Raw genomic sequence first — 23,297 nt, forward strand, 5'->3', positions numbered from 1 at the left:
ATTCTTCTTCTTCTTCTTCTTCTTCTTCTTCTTCTTCTTCTTCTTCTTCTTCTTCTTCTGTTGCACTCAGTTTAAGTTTAAAAGTTTCCTCTGATAAATTGAATCTAAAGATCCATTAAACCACGGACGTATATTTATTTATTTATTTATGTATTTATTTATTCTGTCCATGATTTTTTGATTTTTTAAATTAAAGTTTCAGCTCCTCTCAGTGTTTCTGCTGATTCTAGTTGAATGTTCTCTCAGTGAACTTATTTTTATATCATCATAGATCAATAAGATATAGACAGAATAATAAACGTATCATTAGAAGTAAACAGCTGTTGATCAGGTTGGTTCCCAGAATTCGAATGTTGTGACAGAAGAAAACAAACGAGAACGTGAAGATTTGAAACAATATATTTATAAAGAGCACAGAGGCGTATATCAGGAATCATTGATCATTGATCATTGATCACAGACCAGTACAGACACACTTCCTCCGACGTCTCCGCTGGTAAACGAGCTCCAAGGAAACGTCACAGCGTCACACCTGTTTGACTTTTTCTTGGTTCAGTCAGAAATTCTTTGGACCCGGATGCTTCACAGATTTTATCAAAAGAAAAAAAGGCAGCGTTTCATTTTCTTAAATGTGAAATAAATGGAATAACTTTTTGTCTGAACTCGTTTTCAAGACCAAATGATTAATAGTGTTAATGTTGAAACACACGGACTGAAATGTGGTCACATGTTTGACACATGATGAAAGCAACACGCTGAACACGTGTCGGTTCCTGCAGCTCCTTTGGTTTGATCTGGCGACTGCAGGACACGTCTCCCTTATCGTGCAGAGAGCAGTCTGACAGCCGCGTCCATGGCAACGGTGTCAGTATCGACGATGTCCATGGATACCGTGTCCATGGTTACTGCGTCATGCTGACAATCAGTTTCTGAGTTAAAATTAAACCTTTAGGCATTTTTAGTTCTGTTGAAGCTCATGAAGAAACATGTAGTAATGTAGTCCTTCATCTTCATCATCTTCATCTTCATCAATAGTAACACACTGACTGGTTAATTCAACCAATGTCCTACACAAGTATAAAAGACACAGCCATGCTAGCATGCTAACAGGAGCAGCCGGAGAACAAACAGCTTCCTGCTCCTTTAGACAAACCTGATCTACAGTTCAGCACTAACACCCCCTTAACCCCCCCCCCCCCCCCCCAGTTGTCCCAGTCCAGATCACACAGGTCTACAGAAGAGAGTCCAGGTGAGTTTACCTGTAAAATCTTTGTTCTTCTTTTGTCAATTTTTTGGTTTAAAAAATAAAGAATGTAATCGTTGGCTGAAGTCTGACATAGTGTGGTGACGTCTCAACAATAAATAAACTAACATCCACTCAGACCTGTCACATGACTGCTTCCTCGTTGCTGATTGGCTCGTAGGTCACATGGCCTTATCTCTGACAGACTGAACTCTGGACTAAGACTGGCTAAACCCACCCGCCCCTAAAATAACCCTCCAGCTCCCATGAAAGCCCCTCCCCTTTGATAGGCCCCGCCCCTTCCAGCACATGAGGTTGAAGCTTCAGCAAACATGATGATGTAAACAGGTCCCATCGTTATACTTCCTGTTTCTAACAGCTGAGATCAGACTAAAAACTCTGAAACAGGAAGTGACATCATCTCCAGCTTTCAGTATAAAACTTCCTGTCTGTGACATCACGGTGAGGTCACGGTGACATCACAGTCCCTGAGGTGGTCAGGCGCAGGTGTGAGGTTAACTCTCGCTTTCCTCTGGGATGTCCTGCAGGTCTGAGGGTCAAAGGTCATAGATTAATCACCTATTAATAATCAATCACAGGAACTGATCGGTTGTCTCTACTGACCTCTGGGGCTGTCTGAACGAGGAGAGATCTTCATCACCTCCTCCTCTTCTTCCTCATTTCCTTCCTGGACGCCATCTAATTGGTCGACTGCATCCTGAGTAGCTAAAGGGGCTAGGGGGCGGAGCTCCAGTTCCCTGCTGCCACGCCTCCTGTTCACCTGTTGACAGACACACCTGAGTTGAGCTGATTTTACTTTTCTGGTGGTTCTCAGCTGATCCTGCTTCACTTAAACGACCTGTTCTGCCTTCAGGACGTCACTCAGCTCTCCATTGCTGCTCCGCCTCCTGTTGCATAGATCCGCCCCTTCCATGATTGGTCCCTCCCCCCTCTGACGCAGCCGTGTCACTTCCTCCTGAAGCAGCTCCACCTGCCGTCGCAGCAGCACCGCCTCCCCGCCGGCGTCCAGCCCCGTGTCCCGTGACACGGAGCGAGTCAGGTGAGGGCCGGAGGCAGTGCTGGGGGTGGTGGAGGGGGTGGAGCTTGCACTGAGTGACAGCTCCAGGATTGAGTCCTGACGAATCACAGCAGCCTAGGGGCAGAGCATCGTCAAATGAACATGAAGCAACAAAAGAAATGAATCAATAATCATTGACGTTGACTTCCTGTGGTCAGACCTGCAGGGCGTGAAGCTGCGTGCTCAGATTAACCAATCGATGACGAACTTCCTGCAAATACACGTCACCTGTTAGAAACTGCTCTGATGGGAAGAAACTTCAGAAAACAGGAAGTAGTCGTTACCTCATTCAGAGTTCGTTCTTGCAGCTGGTTCCCGTTTTTATCCTGAAGGAAAAAACACAACGTCAACAAACCATCTGCATATATATGTGTATGTGTGTGTGTGTGTGTGTGTGTCTATATATATATATATATATATATATCATCATAGACATTATATCTGATAGATACAGGGAGAAGACATCTGAGGAAGAGGAGGTGGAAGAGGAGGTGGAAGAGAATCCATTAAGGGACGGGGCCATGATTTCAGGGCCAATCCCAGATGTTGAGGCGCTCGAGAGGAAGCGACCTTTGACCTGGATTAAAGTGATCAGGTGATTTACCTGAGACGAGCTGCTGTTGATTTCATTCAGAGAACCAGGGTCACCATCTGAGACAGAGACAGACAGACAGGTTATAGACAGAGAGACAGGTTAGAGACAGAGAGACAGATTAGAGACAGAGAGACAGGTTAGAGACAGGTTATAGACAGAGAGACAGGTTAGAGACAGGTTAGAGACAGGCTAGAGACAGAGAGACAGGTTAGAGACAGAGAGACAGGTTAGAGACAGGTTAGAGACAGAGAGACAGGTAAGAGACAGGTTAGAGACAGGTTAGAGACAGAGAGACAGGTTAGAGACAGGTTAGAGACAGGTTAGAGACAGAGAGACAGGTTAGAGACAGGTTAGAGACAGGTTAGAGACAGAGAGACAGGTTAGAGACAGACAGGTTAGAGACAGGTTAGAGACAGAGAGACAGGTTAGAGACAGGTTAGAGACAGGTTAGAGACAGACAGACAGGTTAGAGGCAGGTTAGAGACAGGTTAGAGACAGAGAGACAGGTTAGAGACAGAGAGACAGGTTAGAGACAGGTTAGAGACAGACAGACAGGTTAGAGGCAGGTTAGAGACAGGTTAGAGACAGACAGACAGGTTAGAGGCAGGTTAGAGACAGGTTAGAGACAGGTTAGAGACAGACAGACAGGTTAGAGACAGGTTAGAGACAGGTTAGAGACAGAGAGACAGGTTAGAGACAGGTTAGAGACAGACAGACAGGTTAGAGGCAGGTTAGAGACAGGTTAGAGACAGACAGACAGGTTAGAGGCAGGTTAGAGACAGGTTAGAGACAGGTTAGAGACAGACAGACAGGTTAGAGACAGGTTAGAGGCAGGTTAGAGGCAGGTTAGAGACAGAGAGACAGGTTAGAGGCAGGTTAGAGACAGGTTAGAGACAGAGATACAGGTTAGAGACAGGTTAGAGACAGGTTAGAGACAGAGATACAGGTTAGAGACAGGTTAGAGACAGAGATACAGGTTAGAGACAGGTTAGAGACAGAGATACAGGTTAGAGACAGGTTAGAGACAGGTTAGAGACAGAGATACAGGTTAGAGACAGGTTAGAGACAGGTTAGAGACAGGTAATCCAGGTTCATTTGTCAGAATCACTTTTAAAAATAACCGGCTGCTGAGGAGGATGAGGAGGATGAGGAGGATGAAGAGGATGAGGAGGATGAGGAGGATGAGGAGGATGAAGAGGATGAGGAGGATGAAGAGGATGAGGAGGATGAAGATGAGGAGGATGAAGATGAGGCGGATGAGGAGGATGAAGTAGAAAAGGAGGAAAAAGAAAACGAGGAGGAAGAGGATGAAGAGGCAGTGACATGTGACAGGTGTCGTGTGACTCACTGATTTCCTGGTTGCCGTTGGTAACGGAGGATCTCTGGACGCTGCAGTCCGACAGCAGCTCCGTCAGTCCGTCCACTGAAACAGAGGAGGTCAGAAGAAGAATGAGACTGACTCCTCCTAACGACTCCTCCTAACGACTCCTCTAATGACTCCTCTAATGACTCCTCTAAGGACTCCTCTAACGACTCCTCTAACGACTCCTCCTAATGACTCCTCTAACGACTCCTCTAATGACTCCTCTAACGACTCCTCCTAAGGACTCCTCTAATGACTCCTCTAAGGACTCCTCTAATGACTCCTCACCTTCTCTGATGGCAGCGAGGAGGAGCGGCTCGGCCTGAGGAGCCCGTGGAGAGTCACATCTGAACAGGTTCCTGTGGGAGGAGGAGGAGGAGGAGGAGGAGGAGGAAGTCCTAACCTCCACGCCTCCTTCATCTTCTGATCCTCCTCTTCCTGTTGCTGCCACCAGGTCAGAAAACAGAGTGACCCGCTCCTGGAGGAGCTCCAGCACCTCCCTGTCCTTCTGCTGGATGTCAGCTGGAGGAGGAGAAGGATTCAGATTCAGAAAACTTTATTTGTCCCCGGGGACAATTTAAGGCACAGGTGAGCAGCTTAACGTACAAGTACAGACATTTAAGGTGCAAAAAAACAGAAACAGAACAAGATACAAAATACAAAGTATCTGCAAGTTACCATGCTATAAATGTTATAACTGTCCAAAATGTCCATGGAGAGTGTAAACAGACTGTATTAGAGACAGGTTATAGACAGAGACACAGGGTAGAGACAGGTTAGGGTATCTACAAGTTACCCTGCTATAAATGTTATAACTGTCCAAAATGTCCATGGAGAGTGTAAACAGACTGTAGAAGTAAAGTGACTAAAGTGCAAATGTAAACAGTAGTTACAGGGAAGATGTATTTACAAGTTATAGCCGAGGTAGAATGGGGAGACAACGGAGACGACGTCCAGAGGAGAGACACTGAAGCGCTGAGTGGAGGATGCGTGAGGGGTTAACAAAGGAGGAGGAGGAAGAGGAGGAGGAGGAGGAAGTTAACAAAGGAGGAGGAGGAAGAAGAGGTACCTCTGAGTCTCCGTAGCAACGCTTTGTCTTCAGTCTCGATGAGAGGAAACTCGTCCCTGGACGGACAACTGAGAAAAGATTTAATCAGTTTAACTTCAGGATGCTGATGAGGAGCAGAGGAGGGCAGAGGAGGTCAGAGGCAGAGATCAGAGGAGATCAGAGGCAGAGGAGATCAGAGGAGGTCAGAGGAGGTCAGAGGCAGAGGAGGTCAGAGGCAGAGGAGATCAGAGGCAGAGGAGGTCAGAGGAGGCCAGAGGCAGAGGAGGTCAGAGGAGGTCAGAGGAGGTCAGAGGCAGAGGAGGTCAGAGGCAGAGGAGATCAGAGGAGGCCAGAGGCAGAGGAGGTCAGAGGAGGTCAGAGGAGATCAGAGGCAGAGGAGGTCAGAGGAGATCAGAGGCAGAGGAGATCACGGGCAGAGGAGATCAGAGGAGGTCAGAGGAGATCAGAGGAGGTCAGAAGAGGCCAGAGGCAGAGGAGGTCAGAGGAGGTCAGAGGAGGTCAGAGGCAGAGGAGGTCAGAGGCAGAGGAGATCAGAGGAGGCCAGAGGCAGAGGAGGTCAGAGGAGGTCAGAGGAGATCAGAGGCAGAGGAGGTCAGAGGAGATCAGAGGCAGAGGAGATCACGGGCAGAGGAGATCAGAGGAGGTCAGAGGAGATCAGAGGAGGTCTGAGGAGGTCAGAGGAGATCAGAGGAGGTCAGAGGTAGAGGAGATCACGGGCAGAGGAGGTCAGAGGAGATCAGAGGCAGAGGAGATCAGAGGAGGTCAGAGGAGGTCAGAGGCAGAGGAGATCAGAGGAGGTCAGAGGCAGAGGAGGTCGGAGGCAGAGGTCAGAGGAGGTCAGAGGCAGAGGAGGTCAGAGGAGGTCAGAGGCAGAGGAGATCAGAGGAGGCCAGAGGCAGAGGAGGTCAGAGGAGATCAGAGGAGGTCAGAGGTAGAGGAGATCACGGGCAGAGGAGGTCAGAGGAGATCAGAGGAGGCCAGAGGCAGAGGAGGTCAGAGGAGATCAGAGGAGGTCTGAGGAGGTCAGAGGAGATCAGAGGAGGTCAGAGGTAGAGGAGATCACGGGCAGAGGAGGTCAGAGGAGATCAGAGGCAGAGGAGATCAGAGGAGGTCAGAGGAGGTCAGAGGCAGAGGAGATCAGAGGAGGTCAGAGGCAGAGGAGGTCGGAGGCAGAGGTCAGAGGAGGTCAGAGGCAGAGGAGGTCAGAGGAGGTCAGAGGCAGAGGAGATCAGAGGAGGCCAGAGGCAGAGGAGGTCAGAGTAGGCCAGAGGAGGCCAGAGGCAGAGGAGGTCAGAGGAGATCAGAGGAGGCCAGAGGCAGGGGAGGTCAGAGGAGATCAGAGGAGGTCAGAGGAGATCAGAGGAGGCCAGAGGCAGAGGAGGTCAGAGGAGGTCAGAGGCAGAGGAGGTCAGAGGAGATCAGAGGAGGTCAGAGGAGGCCAGAGGCAGAGGAGGTCAGAGAAGATCAGAGGAGGTCAGAGGCAGAGGAGGTCAGAGGAGGCCAGAGGCAGAGGAGGTCAGAGGAGGCCAGAGGCAGAGGAGGTCAGAGGAGATCAGAGGAGGCCAAAGGCAGAGGAGGTCAGAGGAGGTCAGAGGAGGCCAGAGGCAGAGGAGGTCAGAGGAGATCAGAGGAGGTCAGAGGAGGCCAGAGGCAGAGGAGGTCAGAGGAGGTCAGAGGAGATCAGAGGAGGCCAGAGGCAGAGGAGGTCAGAGGAGATCAGAGGAGGCCAGAGGCAGAGGAGGTCAGAGGAGGCCAGAGGAGATCAGAGGCAGAGGACATCAGAGAAGGCCAGAGGCAGAGGAGGTCAGAGGTCAGAGGAGATCAGAGGAGATCAGAGGCAGAGGAGATCACGGGCAGAGGAGATCAGAGGAGATCAGAGGAGGTCATAGGAGGCCAGAGGAGGTCAGAGGCAGAGGAGATCAGAGGAGATCAGAGGAGGTCAGAGGCAGAGGAGATCAGAGGAGATCAGAGGAGATCAGAGAAGGCCAGAGGCAGAGGAGGTCAGAGGTCGGAGGAGATCAGAGGAGATCAGAGGAGGTCAGAGGCTGAGGAGGTCAGAGGCAGAGGAGGTCAGAGGAGGCCAGAGGCGAGAGTTGGACAACATCGTAGAAGGTCCTCCATCCATCAGCAGGAGCTATACCTGCTATAGAATGAGCCCAGCAACATGACCTCCAGCAACATGACCTCCAGCAACATGACCTCCAACAACATGACCTCCAACAACATGACCTCCAACATCATGACCTCCAACATCATGACCTCTAACATCATGACCTCCAGCAACATGACCTCTAACATCATGACCTCTAACAACATGACCTCCAACATCATTACCTCTAACATCATGACCTCCAGCAACATGACCTCCAGCAACATGACCTCCAACATCATTACCTCCAACAACATGACCTCCAGCAACATGACTTCTAACATCATGACCTCCAACAACATGACCTCTAACATCATGACCTCTAACATCATGACCTCCAGCAACATGACTTCTAACATCATGACCTCTAACATCATGACCTCTAACAACATGACCTCCAGCAACATGACCTCCAACATCATGACCTCCAGCAACATGACCTCCAACAACATGACCTCCAGCAACACGACCTCCAGCAACAGGACCTCCAACATCATGACCTCTAACATCATGACCTCTAACATCATGACCTCCAGCAACATGACCTCCAACAACATGACCTCCAGCAACATGACCTCCAACATCATGACCTCTAACATCATGACCTCCAACATCATGACCTCCAACATCATGACCTCCAGCAACATGACCTCCAACAACATGACCTCCAGCAACATGACCTCCAACATCATGACCTCTAACATCATGACCTCTAACATCATGACCTCCAGCATCATGACCTCCAACATCATGACCTCTAACAACATGACCTCCAACAACATGACCTCCAGCAACATGACCTCCAGCAACATGACCTCTAACATCATGACCTCCAACAACATGACCTCCAACAACATGACCTCCAGCAACATGACCTCCAACATCATGACCTCTAATATCATGACCTCCAACAACATGACCTCCAGCAACATGACCTCCAACAACATGACCTCCAGCAACATGACCTCCAACAACATGACCTCCAGCAACATGACTTCTAACATCATGACCTCCAACAACATGACCTCCAACAACATGACCTCCAACAACATGACCTCTAACATCATGACCTCCAGCAACATGACTTCTAACATCATGACCTCTAACATCATGACCTCCAGCAACATGACCTCCAGCAACATGACCTCCAACATCATGACCTCAAACATCATGACCTCCAGCAACATGACCTCCAACATCATGACCTCCAGCAACATGACCTCCAGCAACATGACCTCCAACATCATGACCTCCAGCAACATGACCTCCAACAACATGACCTCCAGCAACATGACCTCTAACATCATGACCTCCAGCAACATGACCTCCAACAACATGACCTCCAGCAACATGACCTCCAGCAACATGACCTCTAACATCATGACCTCCAACAACATGACCTCCAGCAACATGACCTCCAGCAACATGACCTCCAACATCATGACCTCTAACATCATGACCTCCAACAACATGACCTCCAGCAACATGACCTCCAACATCATGACCTCCAGCAACATGACCTCCAACATCATGATCTCCAGCAACATGACCTCCAACATCATGACCTCTAACATCATGACCTCCAGCAACATGACCTCCAACAACATGACCTCCAACATCATGATCTCCAGCAACATGACCTCCAACAACATGACCTCCAGCAACATGACCTCCAACATCATGACCTCTAACAACATGACCTCAAACATCATGACCTCCAGCAACGTGACCTCCAAGAACGTGACCTCCAACAACGTGACCTCCAACAACATGACCTCCAACATCATGACCTCTAACAACATTACCTCTAACATCATGACCTCCAGCAACATGACCTTCAACAACATGACCTTCAACAATGTGACCTCCAACATCATGACTTCTAACAACATGACCTCTAACAACATGACTTCTAACATCATGACCTCCAGCAACATGACCTCCAACAACATGACCTTCAACAACGTGACCTCCAACATCATGACTTCTAACATCATGACCTCCAGCAACATGACCTCCAACAACATGACCTCCAGCAACATGACCTCCAGCAACATGACCTCCAACAACATGACTTCTAACATCATGACCTCCAGCAACATGACCTCCAACAACATGACCTCCAGCAACATGACCTCCAGCAACATGACCTTCAACAACGTGACCTCCAACATCATGACTTCTAACAACATGACCTCTAACAACATGACTTCTAACATCATGACCTCCAGCAACATGACCTCCAACAACATGACCTTCAACATCATGACTTCTAACATCATGACCTCCAGCAACATGACCTTCAACAATGTGACCTCCAACATCATGACTTCTAACAACATGACCTCTAACAACAGGATGTTTTCAAAGTCTTCCTTTAATTGATATGAGCAGTATATGACCTATGAACTGACCTGAGAGCAGCCTGCTGGATGCGGCTCATCCAGGTGCGGCGGTCATCCTTTGAGGACGCGTGGAGCTCGTACATCTCTGGTGGCGTGGATGCGCTGATCAGGTACATCCCTCGCTCCTGACTGGCTATGTCTCTCACAATGAGGTTATTCAGGGACACCACCGGAGACTTTTCCTGAGACTTGTCCTGAGAGACAGGTGGAAGGACGGACAGATGAGTGTGCAGGTCTGCAGGGTCATGTGACCTCTGACCTCACGTGTGACCAGGTGACTCACCAACGATGCAAAGGTGAATTTCTGGTCTTTCTCCTGGAGGAAAACCAAGATGTCCGACATCAGCAACACCTGCACATCTGGAGTCAGACACATAGAGGCCGTCAGCAGGTGTAGGCCCCGGCCAGATGTTGTCACATTCCACAGGTGAACAGGTGATGTCCTCCTACCTTTCATCCTGGTACCCTGGACCTTCCAGAGGAGTGTGCCCTCATGAAGCAGTCTCCTCCTCAGCAGCTCTCCTCCTCTGAACACTCCTCCTCCCCGGACCTCTGCTTGTGCCCGGGGGTCCAGACGGGCCTGGATCTCCTGTAGCCTCCTGGTCCTATCCAGCTCCAGAACCTCCTGGTCCACTGAGCTGATCAGCTCTTTCAAGAGTAGCAAGGCCCGACTCAGAGTCTGCTCCTCCTCTTTGTCTCCTGTAGGAGGTCACAGGGAGTCATTGTATTTATATGTCATCATAACCAGAACATATGGAGGACTAATGAATGTCAGAGGTCAAAGGTCGTTACCTCTGGTGTTGTCAAGGATCCGTTGGACCAGGACCGGGTACTTTGTGATTCGCTGTGTCACCAGCAGGATGCACTCCTGGACGCCATGACGACGCAGCAGAGGACCACGGCAGACACGCTGAGGGACGCAAGAGACACAACATCAGGCCTGAACCGGGTCTTAACCGGACCTAAACCGGACCTAACGCTTTGAGAACCAGACTTGAACCAGATCTGAATTGGATCTAAACCAGGTCTGAACCAGATCTGAAATGTATCTGAACCGGATATGGACAGGGTCTGAACAGGGTCCTAACGAGATGTGGGTCTCACCCGGACAAACTGCTGCAGTCTTCTATCTCGAGCTAAAACTTCTTTGTAAAGTTTTACAGCTTTCGGGTGTCGACTGCAGAACTCGGAGTAAAGTTTCTTCATGTCGTCGGCGCAGCGGCCTGAAAACTACAGAAGACGGGTTAGAACAATCTGTCCTGCAGGGGACAGTATCCTCAGGTTGTCTTGGACCAGTCCTGGTCCGTCCTACCTGTCGCAGCAGCAGGTCTCCCAGCCGACGCACTGTGAAGTTGGTGGAGCTGCCCTCCTCCAGTCCCTCCTTCCTCCTCCTCAGCAGCTCCGTCAGGAAGCTGGAGTGGAACTCCAGCAGCTGGTCCAGACAGGGGAAGATGGCGTGGACCACACCTGCTTCCAGCATCACCTCCTCCAGCATCCCTCGGCGATACACCCCCTCCATGATTCTCAGTGTCCTCACGTGGTGGAACTCAGTCTGAATCAACTCTGAGAGAGAGAGAGAGAGAGAGATGGTTTCTGGACCAGGACGGCTTGTCATCATTGGTGGACCAATGAATTCTGAATTCTACCAGTGAACTCTAAAAGAAAATGTCAGGACATCTGTCCATGAGCTGAATGTGAAGAGAAACTGGGTCATGCAGCAAGACAACGAGCCCAAGAACACAAGTGGTTCTACAAAAGAACGGTTAAAGAAGAACAAGATGAATGTTTAGGAACGGCCAAGTCAAAGTCCTGACCTTAATCCAATAGAAATGTTGTGGAAGGACCTGAAGCAAGCAGTTGATGTGAGGAAACCCACCAACATCTCAGAACTGAAGTGGTTCTGTTCTGAGGAATGGGCTAAAATTCCTCCAAGCTGCTGTAGACCACTGATCAGCAGTTACCAGAAACATTTAGTTACAAGGAGGTCACAGCAGATACTGGAGACAAGGAGGACATGATATGTAATATTGGCTCACTTGTCTACTGTCAGGACTTGATGGACTTGAGGACTTTCATGTTTATTTTTATGTAAGTAAAAACGTAAGTAAAACTTTTAAAGCAGCTCTATAAATATATATGTACGTATACATGTTAGTGTGTTCATTCATTCATTCATTCATCTTCTGTAACCTCTTGTCCGGTTAAGGGTCATGGGGGCTGGAGCCTATCCCAGCTGTCATTGGTCTAGAGGGGGGGTCCACCCTGGACAGGTCTCCAGCCTATCCCAGCTGTCATTGGTCTAGAGGGGGGGGTCCACCCTGGACAGGTCTCCAGTCTATCACAGGGCTAACACAGAGAGACACTCACACCTACGGCCAATTTAGAATCACCAATGAACCTAACCAGCATGTCTTTGGACGGTGGGAGGAAGCTGGAGAACCTGGAGAGAACCCGGAACCTTCTGGCTGGGAGGCATCAGTGATAACCACCTCTCCACTGTGATGCCCTTGTGTGTGTGTATACATATATATGTGTATATACTGTATTTGTGTTGATGTGTGTGTATATACTTTCGTACCATATATGACGTCCTGCTGTTTCATGGTGTCTTTATGAAGCGTCTGCAGGAAGTTGGGCTCCACAGCCAGACTCCAGCTGTCAGCCTGAACACAGCTTCCCTCCACCTGCAGCTGCTCCAGCAGGGGGCTCCACCACCACTCACCTGGAAACACCATCAGTTATCAGCTGATCAGCTGAGATCACCTGATGTCTTATTGATAACCACTGATTGATACAAAGACTCACCGTCATCAGTCAGAGACTCCATCGACAAAGTTCTGCTCCTGAAGTTCAAAGACTCAGTGGACTGAGACAGGATCCTCCTGAGACCAACAGAGTCCTCTGTTCCACTGAGAGACAGACATGAAACATACAGACATGACACAGACAGGAGAGACAGACAGGAGAGAGACAGGAGAGACAGACAGGAGAGACAGACAGGAGACAGACAGGAGACAGACATGAGACAGACAAGTGTCCAGTCAGTCTTTATTTAAAGAATAACTGTTTAATTATCCTTCGTCCTGAAAACATGTTCTATTGCCACTTGATTAGGAACAGCTGCAGAGTCAACGCAACAACACTGCAGCCAATCAGCTCTCTGCTCAGCCTCACCCTGCGATGTTATTGGTGGAGACGCTCTTAGCGAGCGAGAGGCCAGAGCGAACCCGTCTGGACCCAAGCAGAGACTGACGAAGACTTTCTGACGGATAGATGGCCGAGCTGGGACGCTCCTTCATCATTGGATCTGAGGACAACCAGAGACATTCAGTTCAAAACACTTTATTTATCCTTGATGGACACAGAGAGCAGCAACACAACGCTGAGAGAACCACAGAAGAAGAAACATAACGCTGAGAGAACCACAGAAGAAGAAACACAACGCTGAGAGAACCACAGAAGAAGAAACACAAGGCTGAGAGAACCACAGAAGAAGAAACTCAAGGCTGAGAGAACCACAGAAGAAGAAACACAAGGCTGAGAGAACCACAGAAGAAGAAACACAACGATGAGAGAACCACAGAAGAAGAAACACAAGGCTGACAAAACCACAGAAGAAGAAACACAACGATGAGAGAACCACAGAAGAAGAAACACAACACTGAGAGAACCACAGAAGAAGAAACGCAACACTGAGAAAACCACAGAAGAAGAAACAAAACGCTGAGAGAACCACAGAAGAAGAAACACAAGGCTGAGAGAACCACAGAAGAAGAAACACAACGATGAGAGAACCACAGAAGAAGACTGGCTGCTCTCAGACAGACAGGGAGACAGACAGGGAGACAGACAGGTGGACACAGACAGGTGGAGACGGACAGGTGGACACAGACAGGTGGAGACAGACAGGGAGACAGACAGGTGGACACAGACAGGTGGAGACAAACAGGGAGACAGACAGGTGGACACAGACAGGTGGAGACAGACAGGTGGACACAGACAGGGGGAAACAGACAGGTGGACACAGACAGGGAGACAGACAGGTGGACAGACAGGGAGACAGACAGGTGGACACAGACAGGGAGACAGACAGGGATACTTACTCTTATTACGCAGAGCGACGTTCTGTAGAGCTGAACTGTTTCTCGCCAACGCAAGTTTTTGTTGCTGATAAAGAAACAGACAGGTAGTCAGTCCAGACAGAAAGACAGGTAGTCAGATATACAGGTAGACAGACAGACAGGTAGTCAGATAGTCAGGTAGACAGACAGACAGGTAGTCAGATAGACAGGTAGACAGACAGACAGACAGACAGGTAGTCAGATAGACAGGTAGACAGACAGACAGGTAGACAGACAGACAGACAGTAGTCAGTAAAAGCTAAAGTTCTCACCTTCTGTTTCATCTTTGCACAACTGGCCAGACTGTCTCTGCAGCGGTTGTGGATGGTGACATTACAGGCTACAGACAGAGAGACAGGTGGACAGACAAGGGGGGGGGGGGGGTTAATTTAATTTAATTTAGAAAAAACATCTTGTGACCTGCAGCTGGAGGAGTTGTGATTGGCTAACAGCCCTGGCATTAATGTTACAGGGGTCCTGTTCAGACCTTTAACACCTGATCTCACCTGATTAAACCTGGTCTCACCTGTCCATCTCTAAGTCCCTGTGTCTCCACCTGGTCTTAATATAAATGTGTCTCCACATGCGTCCCCAGCCAGCACTTGAGATCTGATCTCAGTTTGTGTGTCTGTAAATAATCAGCGCCATCATGTGGTCAGTAGAATATTGTACCAGCTAAATGTGACTTCAGTATGAGTCCAGTCATTTTGAGAATTTTCATAGTTAAAATTGTTGTATTTACATATGTCCTCTGTAAATACAGGCAGCAGTCAGCTGAGCCTCACCTCGGATTGTGCAATCTCTCACTAACTGGGTTATGCTGGTGTCATTAGCTCGTGCCTGTGGCTAACTCTCTGTATGTCATCAATATAATGGTTGTACACATTTTTATCATGTGTCCTAATGATCCATAATCTAGTTTCTGTAATGGTTTCTGTTTATTGTATTTTGTTAAGTTCTGGACTTCCTGTTTTTGTTAGTCCATGGGTGCATCCGAATAGTCAGTACATACTAACGTCGGTTAGAACGTACTACTCAACTGTCAATCTAGTACGTTATTTATGTATGAGAGCGAGTAGTAGGCATACAATTCGGACGTACTGGGCAGCCATCTTGCCTGTCCTTTGACCCCGGATGTTTACATGTGACGCCGACACATATGACGCACACCGACGGATGCCGCGAAATTTTAAAGCCACCTCGGAGAAGTATTTTCGAAACAACCAACATTTTAAACTCAACATTTATCCTAATATACTTACATTTATAAACTTGGGTTGTCGTAGCTGTAGCTGTCACAACGGTCTCAGCCATTTTGTCTGATTTGATTTTCCCGGCGGCTCGTCTTCTTCTACGCTTAGCGGGCTCCCGCTGAATTGTGGGATAGCGTAGTGAGCTACCGTTGTATACTGTGGAGGTAGTAGGCCAACCGGGTATTTTTCGCCTACTAGTCGATGTCTACTAAGAATTCGGACGTACTACTACTGTGACGCACTGCGTCTGGCCTACTGAACAGTACGTTAGTATGGGTATTCGGATGCACCCCATGTCTCCATGTTTCCTTTTGATTAGCTCATTGGTTTCACCTTGTGTTGTTGATTTGCTTCACCTGTGTCTCGTCACCCCTCTGTTCCTTGTGTGTGTATATAGCCCTGCCTTCCCCTTTGTTCCTTGTCGCATCATACTGTTTGTTAATTCAATTCAATTCAATTTTATTTATATAGCGTCAATAACAATACAAATCGTCTCAAGACGCTTTACAAAATCCCGGCCTGAAACCCCCAGAGCAGCCTGAAGGCAACGGTGGCAAGGAAAAACTCCCTTTTAACAGGAAGAAACCTCGAGCAGAACCCAGCTCATATGGAGGGACCCATCTGCTTGACAGTTTGAAAATGTTAGCCACGTTTCATGTCACAGTTTTTTCATGTTCCATGCCACAGATTTTCATGCCACGTTTTAGTTTTGATAGTGTTTTTGATTTTTGTTTTTGGAAATCCTGCATCATCAGCAGTGTCCTTAGTTTTTGTAAGTTTTGTCTTTTTGTTAATTAAAAACCCTTTTTCGCCTACTCCCACCTCCAAAGTACTGGATTTGGGTTCAAACCTCCATTTCCCGCTCACCCTACGTGACAGTTAATGTATGAGTGGAACATATTTAGTCTTGTTTATTTGACATTAAACCGCCTCATGGAAGAGGGCGCTAGTGAGCCTCAGGCTGATGCTGTTGCTCTTCTTCTACGCTGAGTCAACTGGACTGTCGTGGTCCATTTATTGGGATCTATTCTCTGTGTGAAAGCCAAAAATAGAAGATTGTAAATCTAAACCTTCAGTCAAAACAGGAAGTGGTAAATGATGGAAGATATTCTGTTGAACAGTCTGAATTAAAAATGGATCAGATCATCAGAAGATTTAACAACTCAGTATGACTATGTATAATTTGATTAAGCTGACGATTTGATTTTAAATTCAGATATTTCCATTTGTGTTTGTTTTGTCTCACTGGGTTCTCTCATGTTGAACGAGTATGAATAAACTGGAACTGTGACGACAAACGCTCTCTCTTATTCTGTCTCTGAACCGCTATAGATGTGACATCATTCCTTTGGCCAAATATGAACCTTAGACCTTGATGTGTGTTAGTAATGATCACTGAGATATGAAACATAACCAGTTAGTGTGGAAGCAGCAAACTGCATGCAATGAATTTAAGTTATTGGGTTCATAAATGTAAATCTGTGCCACCAACCTCACTGCACGTCACTGGTTTATGGTTTTAGTTTATAGTTGATTTAGTTTATAGTTGATTTAGTTTATAGTTGATTTATAGTTGATTTAGTTTATAGTTGATTTAGTTTATAGTTGGTTTGTAGTTGATTTAGTTTATAGTTGATTTAGTTTATAGTTGGTTTATAGTTGATTTAGTTTATAGTTGATTTAGTTTATAGTTGGTTTGTAGTTGATTTAGTTTATAGTTGGTTTGTAGTTGATTTAGTTTATAGTTGATTTAGTTTATAGTTGATTTATAGTTGATTTAGTTTATAGTTGATTTAGTTTATAGTTGGTTTGTAGTTGATTTAGTTTATAGTTGATTTAGTTTATAGTTGATTTATAGTTGATTTAGTTTATAGTTGATTTAGTTTATAGTTGGTTTGTAGTTGATTTAGTTTATAGTTGATTTAGTTTATAGTTGGTTTGTAGTTGATTTAGTTTATAGTTGATTTAGTTTATAGTTGATTTAGTTTATAGTTGATTTAGTTTATAGTTGATTTATAGTTGATTTAGTTTATAGTTGATTTAGTTTATAGTTGGTTTGTAGTTGATTTAGTTTATAGTTGATTTAGTTTATAGTTGATTTAGTTTATAGTTGGTTTGTAGTTGATTTAGTTTATAGTTGATTTAGTTTATAGTTGGTTTGTAGTTGATTTAGTTTATAGTTGATTTAGTTTATAGTTGATTTATAGTTGATTTAGTTTATAGTTGATTTAGTTTATAGTTGATTTATAGTTGATTTAGTTTATAGTTGATTTAGTTTATAGTTGGTTTGTAGTTGATTTAGTTTATAGTTGATTTAGTTTATAGTTGGTTTGTAGTTGATTTAGTTTATAGTTGATTTAGTTTATAGTTGGTTTGTAGTTGATTTAGTTTATAGTTGATTTAGTTTATAGTTGGTTTGTAGTTGATTTAGTTTATAGTTGATTTAGTTTATAGTTGGTTTATAGTTGATTTAGTTTATAGTTGATTTATAGTTGATTTAGTTTATAGTTGGTTTGTAGTTGATTTAGTTTATAGTTGATTTAGTTTATAGTTGGTTTGTAGTTACATGTTATATACATGCGTGTTACATATGTGTTACCAGCGTGTTGATATGGGGTTACCTGGGCAGCTGAGCGCCTCCTTGGCTGTGATGCTCCTGTTGCAGGAGGAGCACAGGGTGGTGGAAGACACCGTCAGGGAGGTGAACAGGTGACCGTTGTTGGACCGAGGCTCCCTCTCTCTCACCTCCTTCAGACGCTCCTTCTCCTTCTTCTGGACACACACAGACAAATGAATCAATACTCTCACTGATGACGTCCAGACCCAGTTCAGGTCATGGGATCATGGGCGTGTGATAGGGTGGGAGGCGGAGTCTTCAGGTACCAGACTCCTGAGGAACCAGCTCCCAGTCTGGGTTTCTGATAAAGCTGATAGCTGGAGATGGATCAGGTGACCCTGAACCGTCCCTCATTGATGCTGCTATAGGTCTGGGCTGCTGCGGGCCTTCCTGTGCCTGTCCTGCACTGAGCTCCTGTCCTCTATCTGTATTCAGGTGTTACTACTGGGTGTCCTGTCGTTAACTCAATGATCTGAGGTTTTTCTCCAACATGTTTTTAGTAGAGTCTGGTTCCATGTGTCTGTGAGTGTTTAATAACCACATTTAATAACATGACAGCTGAACATCCAGAAACAAATTGGTTTCAGTACATTTAAACATCAACAGAAACTAAAAATGACTGTGAACTTCTCCTTTTTTATTTCTGTGAACAGGGCGGAGCAGGAAGAGGAAGTGTGTGAGTGTGTGTTTGTGTATCTTTTTGAGGACCTCAGTGCTAGACTTGGTCTTGACATTCACACGTCCTGGGACAAATTAATCCTGCAGCTGATGATCAATCAATCAATCGACCGACTGACAAATAGTTATAGATATCTGGGTGGAGTCACAGTCCAATGGCTTGTTGTAGTTGCCATGGAAACATCAGCTTAAGTCAATAACATGATCAACTGTAGTGATTCACTTTTCAGTCTTTACTAGTTATAGCTTGCATTGAGCAGGAAACATGTTTTAAATGTGTCAGACAGGAACGTGTTTTCTGAACGTTCAACATTTTATCAGAGAAGAATCAGATTTGAATGATAATAATTATTGACGACTGATTAATGGTTGTTTCTTTGGTCTTTGGTTGGATTTGTGACGTCGCTACCACGTCCTCGACTGCCCAACGCATTATAAACAGTACCCCCCTCCACCCACTCCCATTACCCTGCAATTAAAAATGTGCAATAATATTTATCTACATTTTAAGTTTTTTAGATGTATATTTATGCTATTCTTGTATATACGTTCCTGTAAATTGTACATACCGTTTCTGTTCAATATTCCTGCTGTACTCTGAGCCATTGCACCGAAATTTCATTTTGATGGAAATCTAAACGACAAATAAAGTCTGTCTAAGTCTAAGTCTCTTTATTAGCTCTTTGACTGCTAGTTAGCTGGAGGCAGGATAAGACTGTTACAAAGCATTATGGGTAGGTGGTAACATATTGACATGAGGAGAACCGGGTCCATCAGAAAGGTGATTTGATCTTAGAGGCTGTACAAGCTCTGCTCTGTAGATGTGGGACGTGTTCCCATGAGTCTTGTGTTTAGACCAGTTCAGTTCTACTTCAACATCACGTCCATTCACGTCCTGATTCTTAAAATCATTTTCATTCTCCGGTGTTTGAGTCGGTCTGAGAGCTACTCATGGTTTCGTTTTTAAATAGGCTTCAGACCTGGATCGCAGAAGGTCAGAGGAGGTCAAATAATAAACGACGACCCAGTAGAACCCTGGGAGGTTCTGGACCTGTTTACAATCACAGTCAGCGAATCACAGCCATCCAATTACAGCCATCCAATAACAATGAGCCAATCAGAGAGCTCCACACGTGTCGTCTCAAACGTTTTAACATTTTAACGTTCAGACATGATGAACAGAAATGAATAAACTGAAGAAGAGCAGCGACTCATGTTGAGTCTGAACAAAACTGGTGACAGTCAGTGATCAGCTGATCAATAAATAAAGAGCGTAGTGATGCAAAAGAAGAAAGAGACCTCTGTCTGTGGAGGGGTCATGAGATGTGTGGGGGGGGCAGAGAGAGAGGGAGACAGCTCTGCTAGATAAGCTAACCTCACTAATGTTGACAGTGTGATGTTGAACCCAGACAACGAGCATTCAATTTATTATTTACTAGATTATTAATCTTCAATATCTGACTGCCTTCCTCCTCCTCTTCCTCTTTCTTTCTTCTCTCACTCCCAGAGCGATGACTCCTTTTTATTTTGAACTGTTGTCAAACAGAACAGCTTTAAAGAACATGACATGAAACAGGACTGAGAACAGAGTAGGGGCCTCACTAAGGGGCAGTAGGGGCCCCTGGAAACAGTCAGAACTGACTGTGGCTAATGTTAGCCTCTAGGAGCCTTAGCTTCAGTTAGCTATAGCTAATGTTAGCCTTTAGGGGCCTTAGCTTCAGTTAGCTATAGCTAATGTTAGCTGTTAGAAGCCTTAGCCTCAGTTAGCTGCGGCTAACGTTTGCCGTTAGGAGCCTTAGTTTCAGTTAACTGTGGCTAACGTTAGCCGTTAGAAGCCTTAGCCTCAGTTAGCTGTGGCTAATGTTAGCCGTTAGGAGCCTTAGTTTCAGTTAGCCGTTAGGAACCTTAGTTCCAGTCAGCTGTGGCTAACGTTAGCCGTTAGGAGCCTTAGCCTCAGTCAGCTGTGGCTAACGTTAGCCGTTAGGAGCCTTAGTTTCAGTCAGCTGTGGCTAACGTTAGCCGTTAGAAGCCTTAGCCTCAGTTAGCTGTGGCTAATGTTAGCCGTTAGGAGCCTTAGTTTCAGTTAGCCGTTAGGAACCTTAGTTCCAGTCAGCTGTGGCTAACGTTAGCCGTTAGGAGCCTTAGTTTCAGTCAGCTGTGGCTAACGTTAGCCGTTAGGAGCCTTAGTTTCAGTCAGCTGTGGCTAACGTTAGCCGTTAGGAGCCTTATCTTAGGTGTCTAATCTCTCTTTAATAATCTTATCTTGTTTTATATCTACAGGTCAAAGGTCGTGTATTTACAGGAACACACCTGTTCTCATTTGATGTGTTCTTCAGGCGACTGTGTGAAAATATTAAGAGGAGCTGCAGTAACCATGGCAACAGAGCTGATGCTTCAGAGCTGTGAGCTGAGTGGGAGGAGTGATGTCAGACAGGCTGCGTACCTGAGAGCCAAAGATCCAATCACAGAGCTTCACCTCCAGATAGATCCTCACCCAGGAATTTATCCATTCATGGTCAGGGGCCAACAGGAAGTGGGTTGGCTCATCAGAATAAAAGCCAGAATAAAGCTTTTTAACTTCACAGCTCTGACACATCAACACATGTTCATTAAACATGTTTATTCTTCAGTAGGTTTAGATATTACAGTTGAAACGTTTGTTTTAGTTTTCAGGTCAGAGGTCAAACCTCCACCTTAACTCCTAACTGACACTTCCTGTAGGACACACACACACACACACACACACACACACACACCCCTCCCTCTCTGTCTCCCCTCCCCCTCCTCGTTTCCTCCTCCAGGACAAAGCGGCCACGCTGCTGTAACGGACACACACTCCAGCACCGACACAAACCGACAGAGTGTTCAGGTTCACACCGACACACACACACCGACACACACACCGACACACACACACCGACACACACACACCGACTGTCTTCGTATGAACCTTCGGTCTGAACGGAAAGAAAAAAAGTGTCCGTTTCCCGTTTCTGAGCTCCGCCAACTTTCATCATCTGTTCAGACTCGAACCGCTTCATTGATCGATCCTTAGTGATCGAAGCCCGGTTGATCAGCTGTTACTGATCAGCTGTTATTGATCAGCTGTTATTGATCAGCTGTTATTGATCAGCTCCTGTAGCGGATCGTGTTTCCAGATGTGAGCGAACAAAGCGGAACAAAGTGACCGAGTCCCAGACTCCATCCGTCCCCCCCATCCCCCGAACCTCACCCCACACGGTCCATATCGGTCCCGGTTCGTCCATATCGGTCCTTATCGATCACTATAGTCCGCGTGCACGCGCTCGTGAGCGGATCCTCGTCTTTTTTCCGGTGAACTCACCTTCAGGTTTATTTCCTTCATCCTGTCCTGCCTTTTGTTCTCCAGCAAACGGGACATCCCCTCCGAACTCTGCGCCGATCACTTGATCGATCTCTCGATCGGTAACGACTCAGTAATCAATCAATAATACTCCCGGTAATAGAGCGCTGCTTTCTGGTCCCGGAGCGGTCCGCAGTCTGAGCCCTGGGCGGGGCTTCACGCTGATTGACAGCTCTCGTTAACACTTCTGACCAATCACAGCTCAGCCCGCTGCAACCAGCTCAGCCAATCTTGTGGTTTAAAGTCCCGCCCACCAGCATCTGTCGGGAGCGCTTGTTTTAAACACCGGGGTGGCGATGGTAACGTTTTGGGTGGAGTCGGTCTCTATGACAACGTGTCAAGGTCTCACGTGATCCGCAGCAGCCAATTAGAGAGTTACGTGAGGTCATGTGAATGACAAACATCCAATCTAGGACCCGAAAGACTAACCCCGCCCCTCCGGCAGAAGAGGTACAACAGCTGCTGTGTGACGTGGAACCTCCGAGGACCGACACCGCCCACCCAGGAAGAGATGGGGTACTCCGCTGAGAATGAGAAACGAACCTCTGAGTCTTAATGGACAAAGAAAGAAACCAGAGACAATAACTGGTTAATTATCAATTAATCAACTAATTAAGAACTTAATTAATTAATAATGACGTCATCAATACATGGCTGCAGTCCTCTGAATGAAACATCTGTTCACATCTGCCTCCTTGTACTGACTGTTACCAGTGTTACCATGACAACCAGCCACAACACACAACACGAGAACAGGAAGTGACGACATCATGCTGCCCACAGAGGAAACATCAGCTCAGAGCTCCGCCTGCTGGAGAGACAGTGAACTACACCCTCATATTAAACTGACCTCAAGTTATATATAGCTACATGTACTCTACCAGTCAAAAGTCTGGACACACCCTCTATTTGTCTTTATGTAGTAAACAGTAAACACAAGTGTGTGAAATGACTCTGAACGGGATTCATATTTTAGATTCTTCAGAGTAGACGCCCTTCGCTTTGATTACTGCTTTGGACACTCTTGACATTCTTGTGTGGGAGCATCACCACCTGGATGGGAAGCTGCACCAGGCAGGACTTTGTGGCCCTCAAAAGGGGGGTCCGTTCAGCGGGGCGGACCATCAGAACTGGACCTGAATACCACTGCACCACTGCACTTTAGTCATATAGCTGCTTTCTAATATTGTAAATGTGTGTCTATACGAGCTAACCCCTCAAAGTTTACATTTCAACTTTACAGTCTATATTTTATTTTTCTCAGTTTTACATTTACACTTATATTGTTTACCTTGTGTGCAATGTGTAGTTATTACTGTTTTACTGAAGTACTTTTTTACTACT

At 46.3% G+C, this 23,297-nt stretch overlaps 1 protein-coding gene across 2 annotated transcripts; it reads right to left on the bottom strand.

The window, feature by feature from the left end:
• Positions 1-1,540: 1,540 nt before the first annotated feature.
• On the bottom strand, positions 1,541-22,204 carry arhgef2b (rho/rac guanine nucleotide exchange factor (GEF) 2b). 2 transcript variants are annotated; one of them, XM_084557209.1, is made up of 22 exons: positions 21,915-22,204; positions 17,898-18,045; positions 14,296-14,363; positions 14,006-14,069; positions 13,077-13,209; positions 12,708-12,811; positions 12,481-12,624; positions 11,215-11,465; positions 11,007-11,132; positions 10,695-10,812; positions 10,353-10,601; positions 10,186-10,262; positions 9,912-10,096; positions 5,349-5,416; positions 4,568-4,801; positions 4,265-4,339; positions 2,926-2,972; positions 2,606-2,647; positions 2,482-2,532; positions 2,103-2,396; positions 1,868-2,024; positions 1,541-1,793 (listed from the first exon to the last, which is right to left on the bottom strand). In XM_084557209.1, exons 1-22 carry the CDS (start codon positions 21,969-21,971, stop codon positions 1,759-1,761), a joined length of 2,727 nt encoding a protein of 908 aa, XP_084413335.1. In that variant the 5' UTR covers positions 21,972-22,204; the 3' UTR covers positions 1,541-1,758. The 2 variants fall into 2 exon arrangements, with proteins under 2 accessions (XP_084413335.1, XP_084413334.1); XM_084557208.1 differs by having other exon boundaries at positions 17,898-18,048.
• Between the last annotated feature and the right edge of the window lie 1,093 nt (positions 22,205-23,297).

The sequence above is a fragment of the Chelon labrosus genome, assembly GCF_963514085.1.
Source record: "Chelon labrosus genome assembly, chromosome: 12".
In the NCBI taxonomy this organism is placed as follows: Eukaryota; Metazoa; Chordata; class Actinopteri; order Mugiliformes; family Mugilidae; genus Chelon; species Chelon labrosus.

Excerpts from the sequence above, each read along its gene's own strand:
- arhgef2b (XM_084557208.1), bottom strand. The coding sequence starts at position 21,971 with ATGTCCCGTTTGCTGGAGAACAAAAGGCAGGACAGGATGAAGGAAATA. Across the intron at positions 4,802-5,348 it reads GTTGCTACGGAGACTCAGAG|CTGACATCCAGCAGAAGGAC; the intron begins GTACCTCTTCTT and ends CTCCTCCTCCAG. Across the intron at positions 2,397-2,481 it reads CGCAGCTTCACGCCCTGCAG|GCTGCTGTGATTCGTCAGGA; the intron begins GTCTGACCACAG and ends CTCTGCCCCTAG.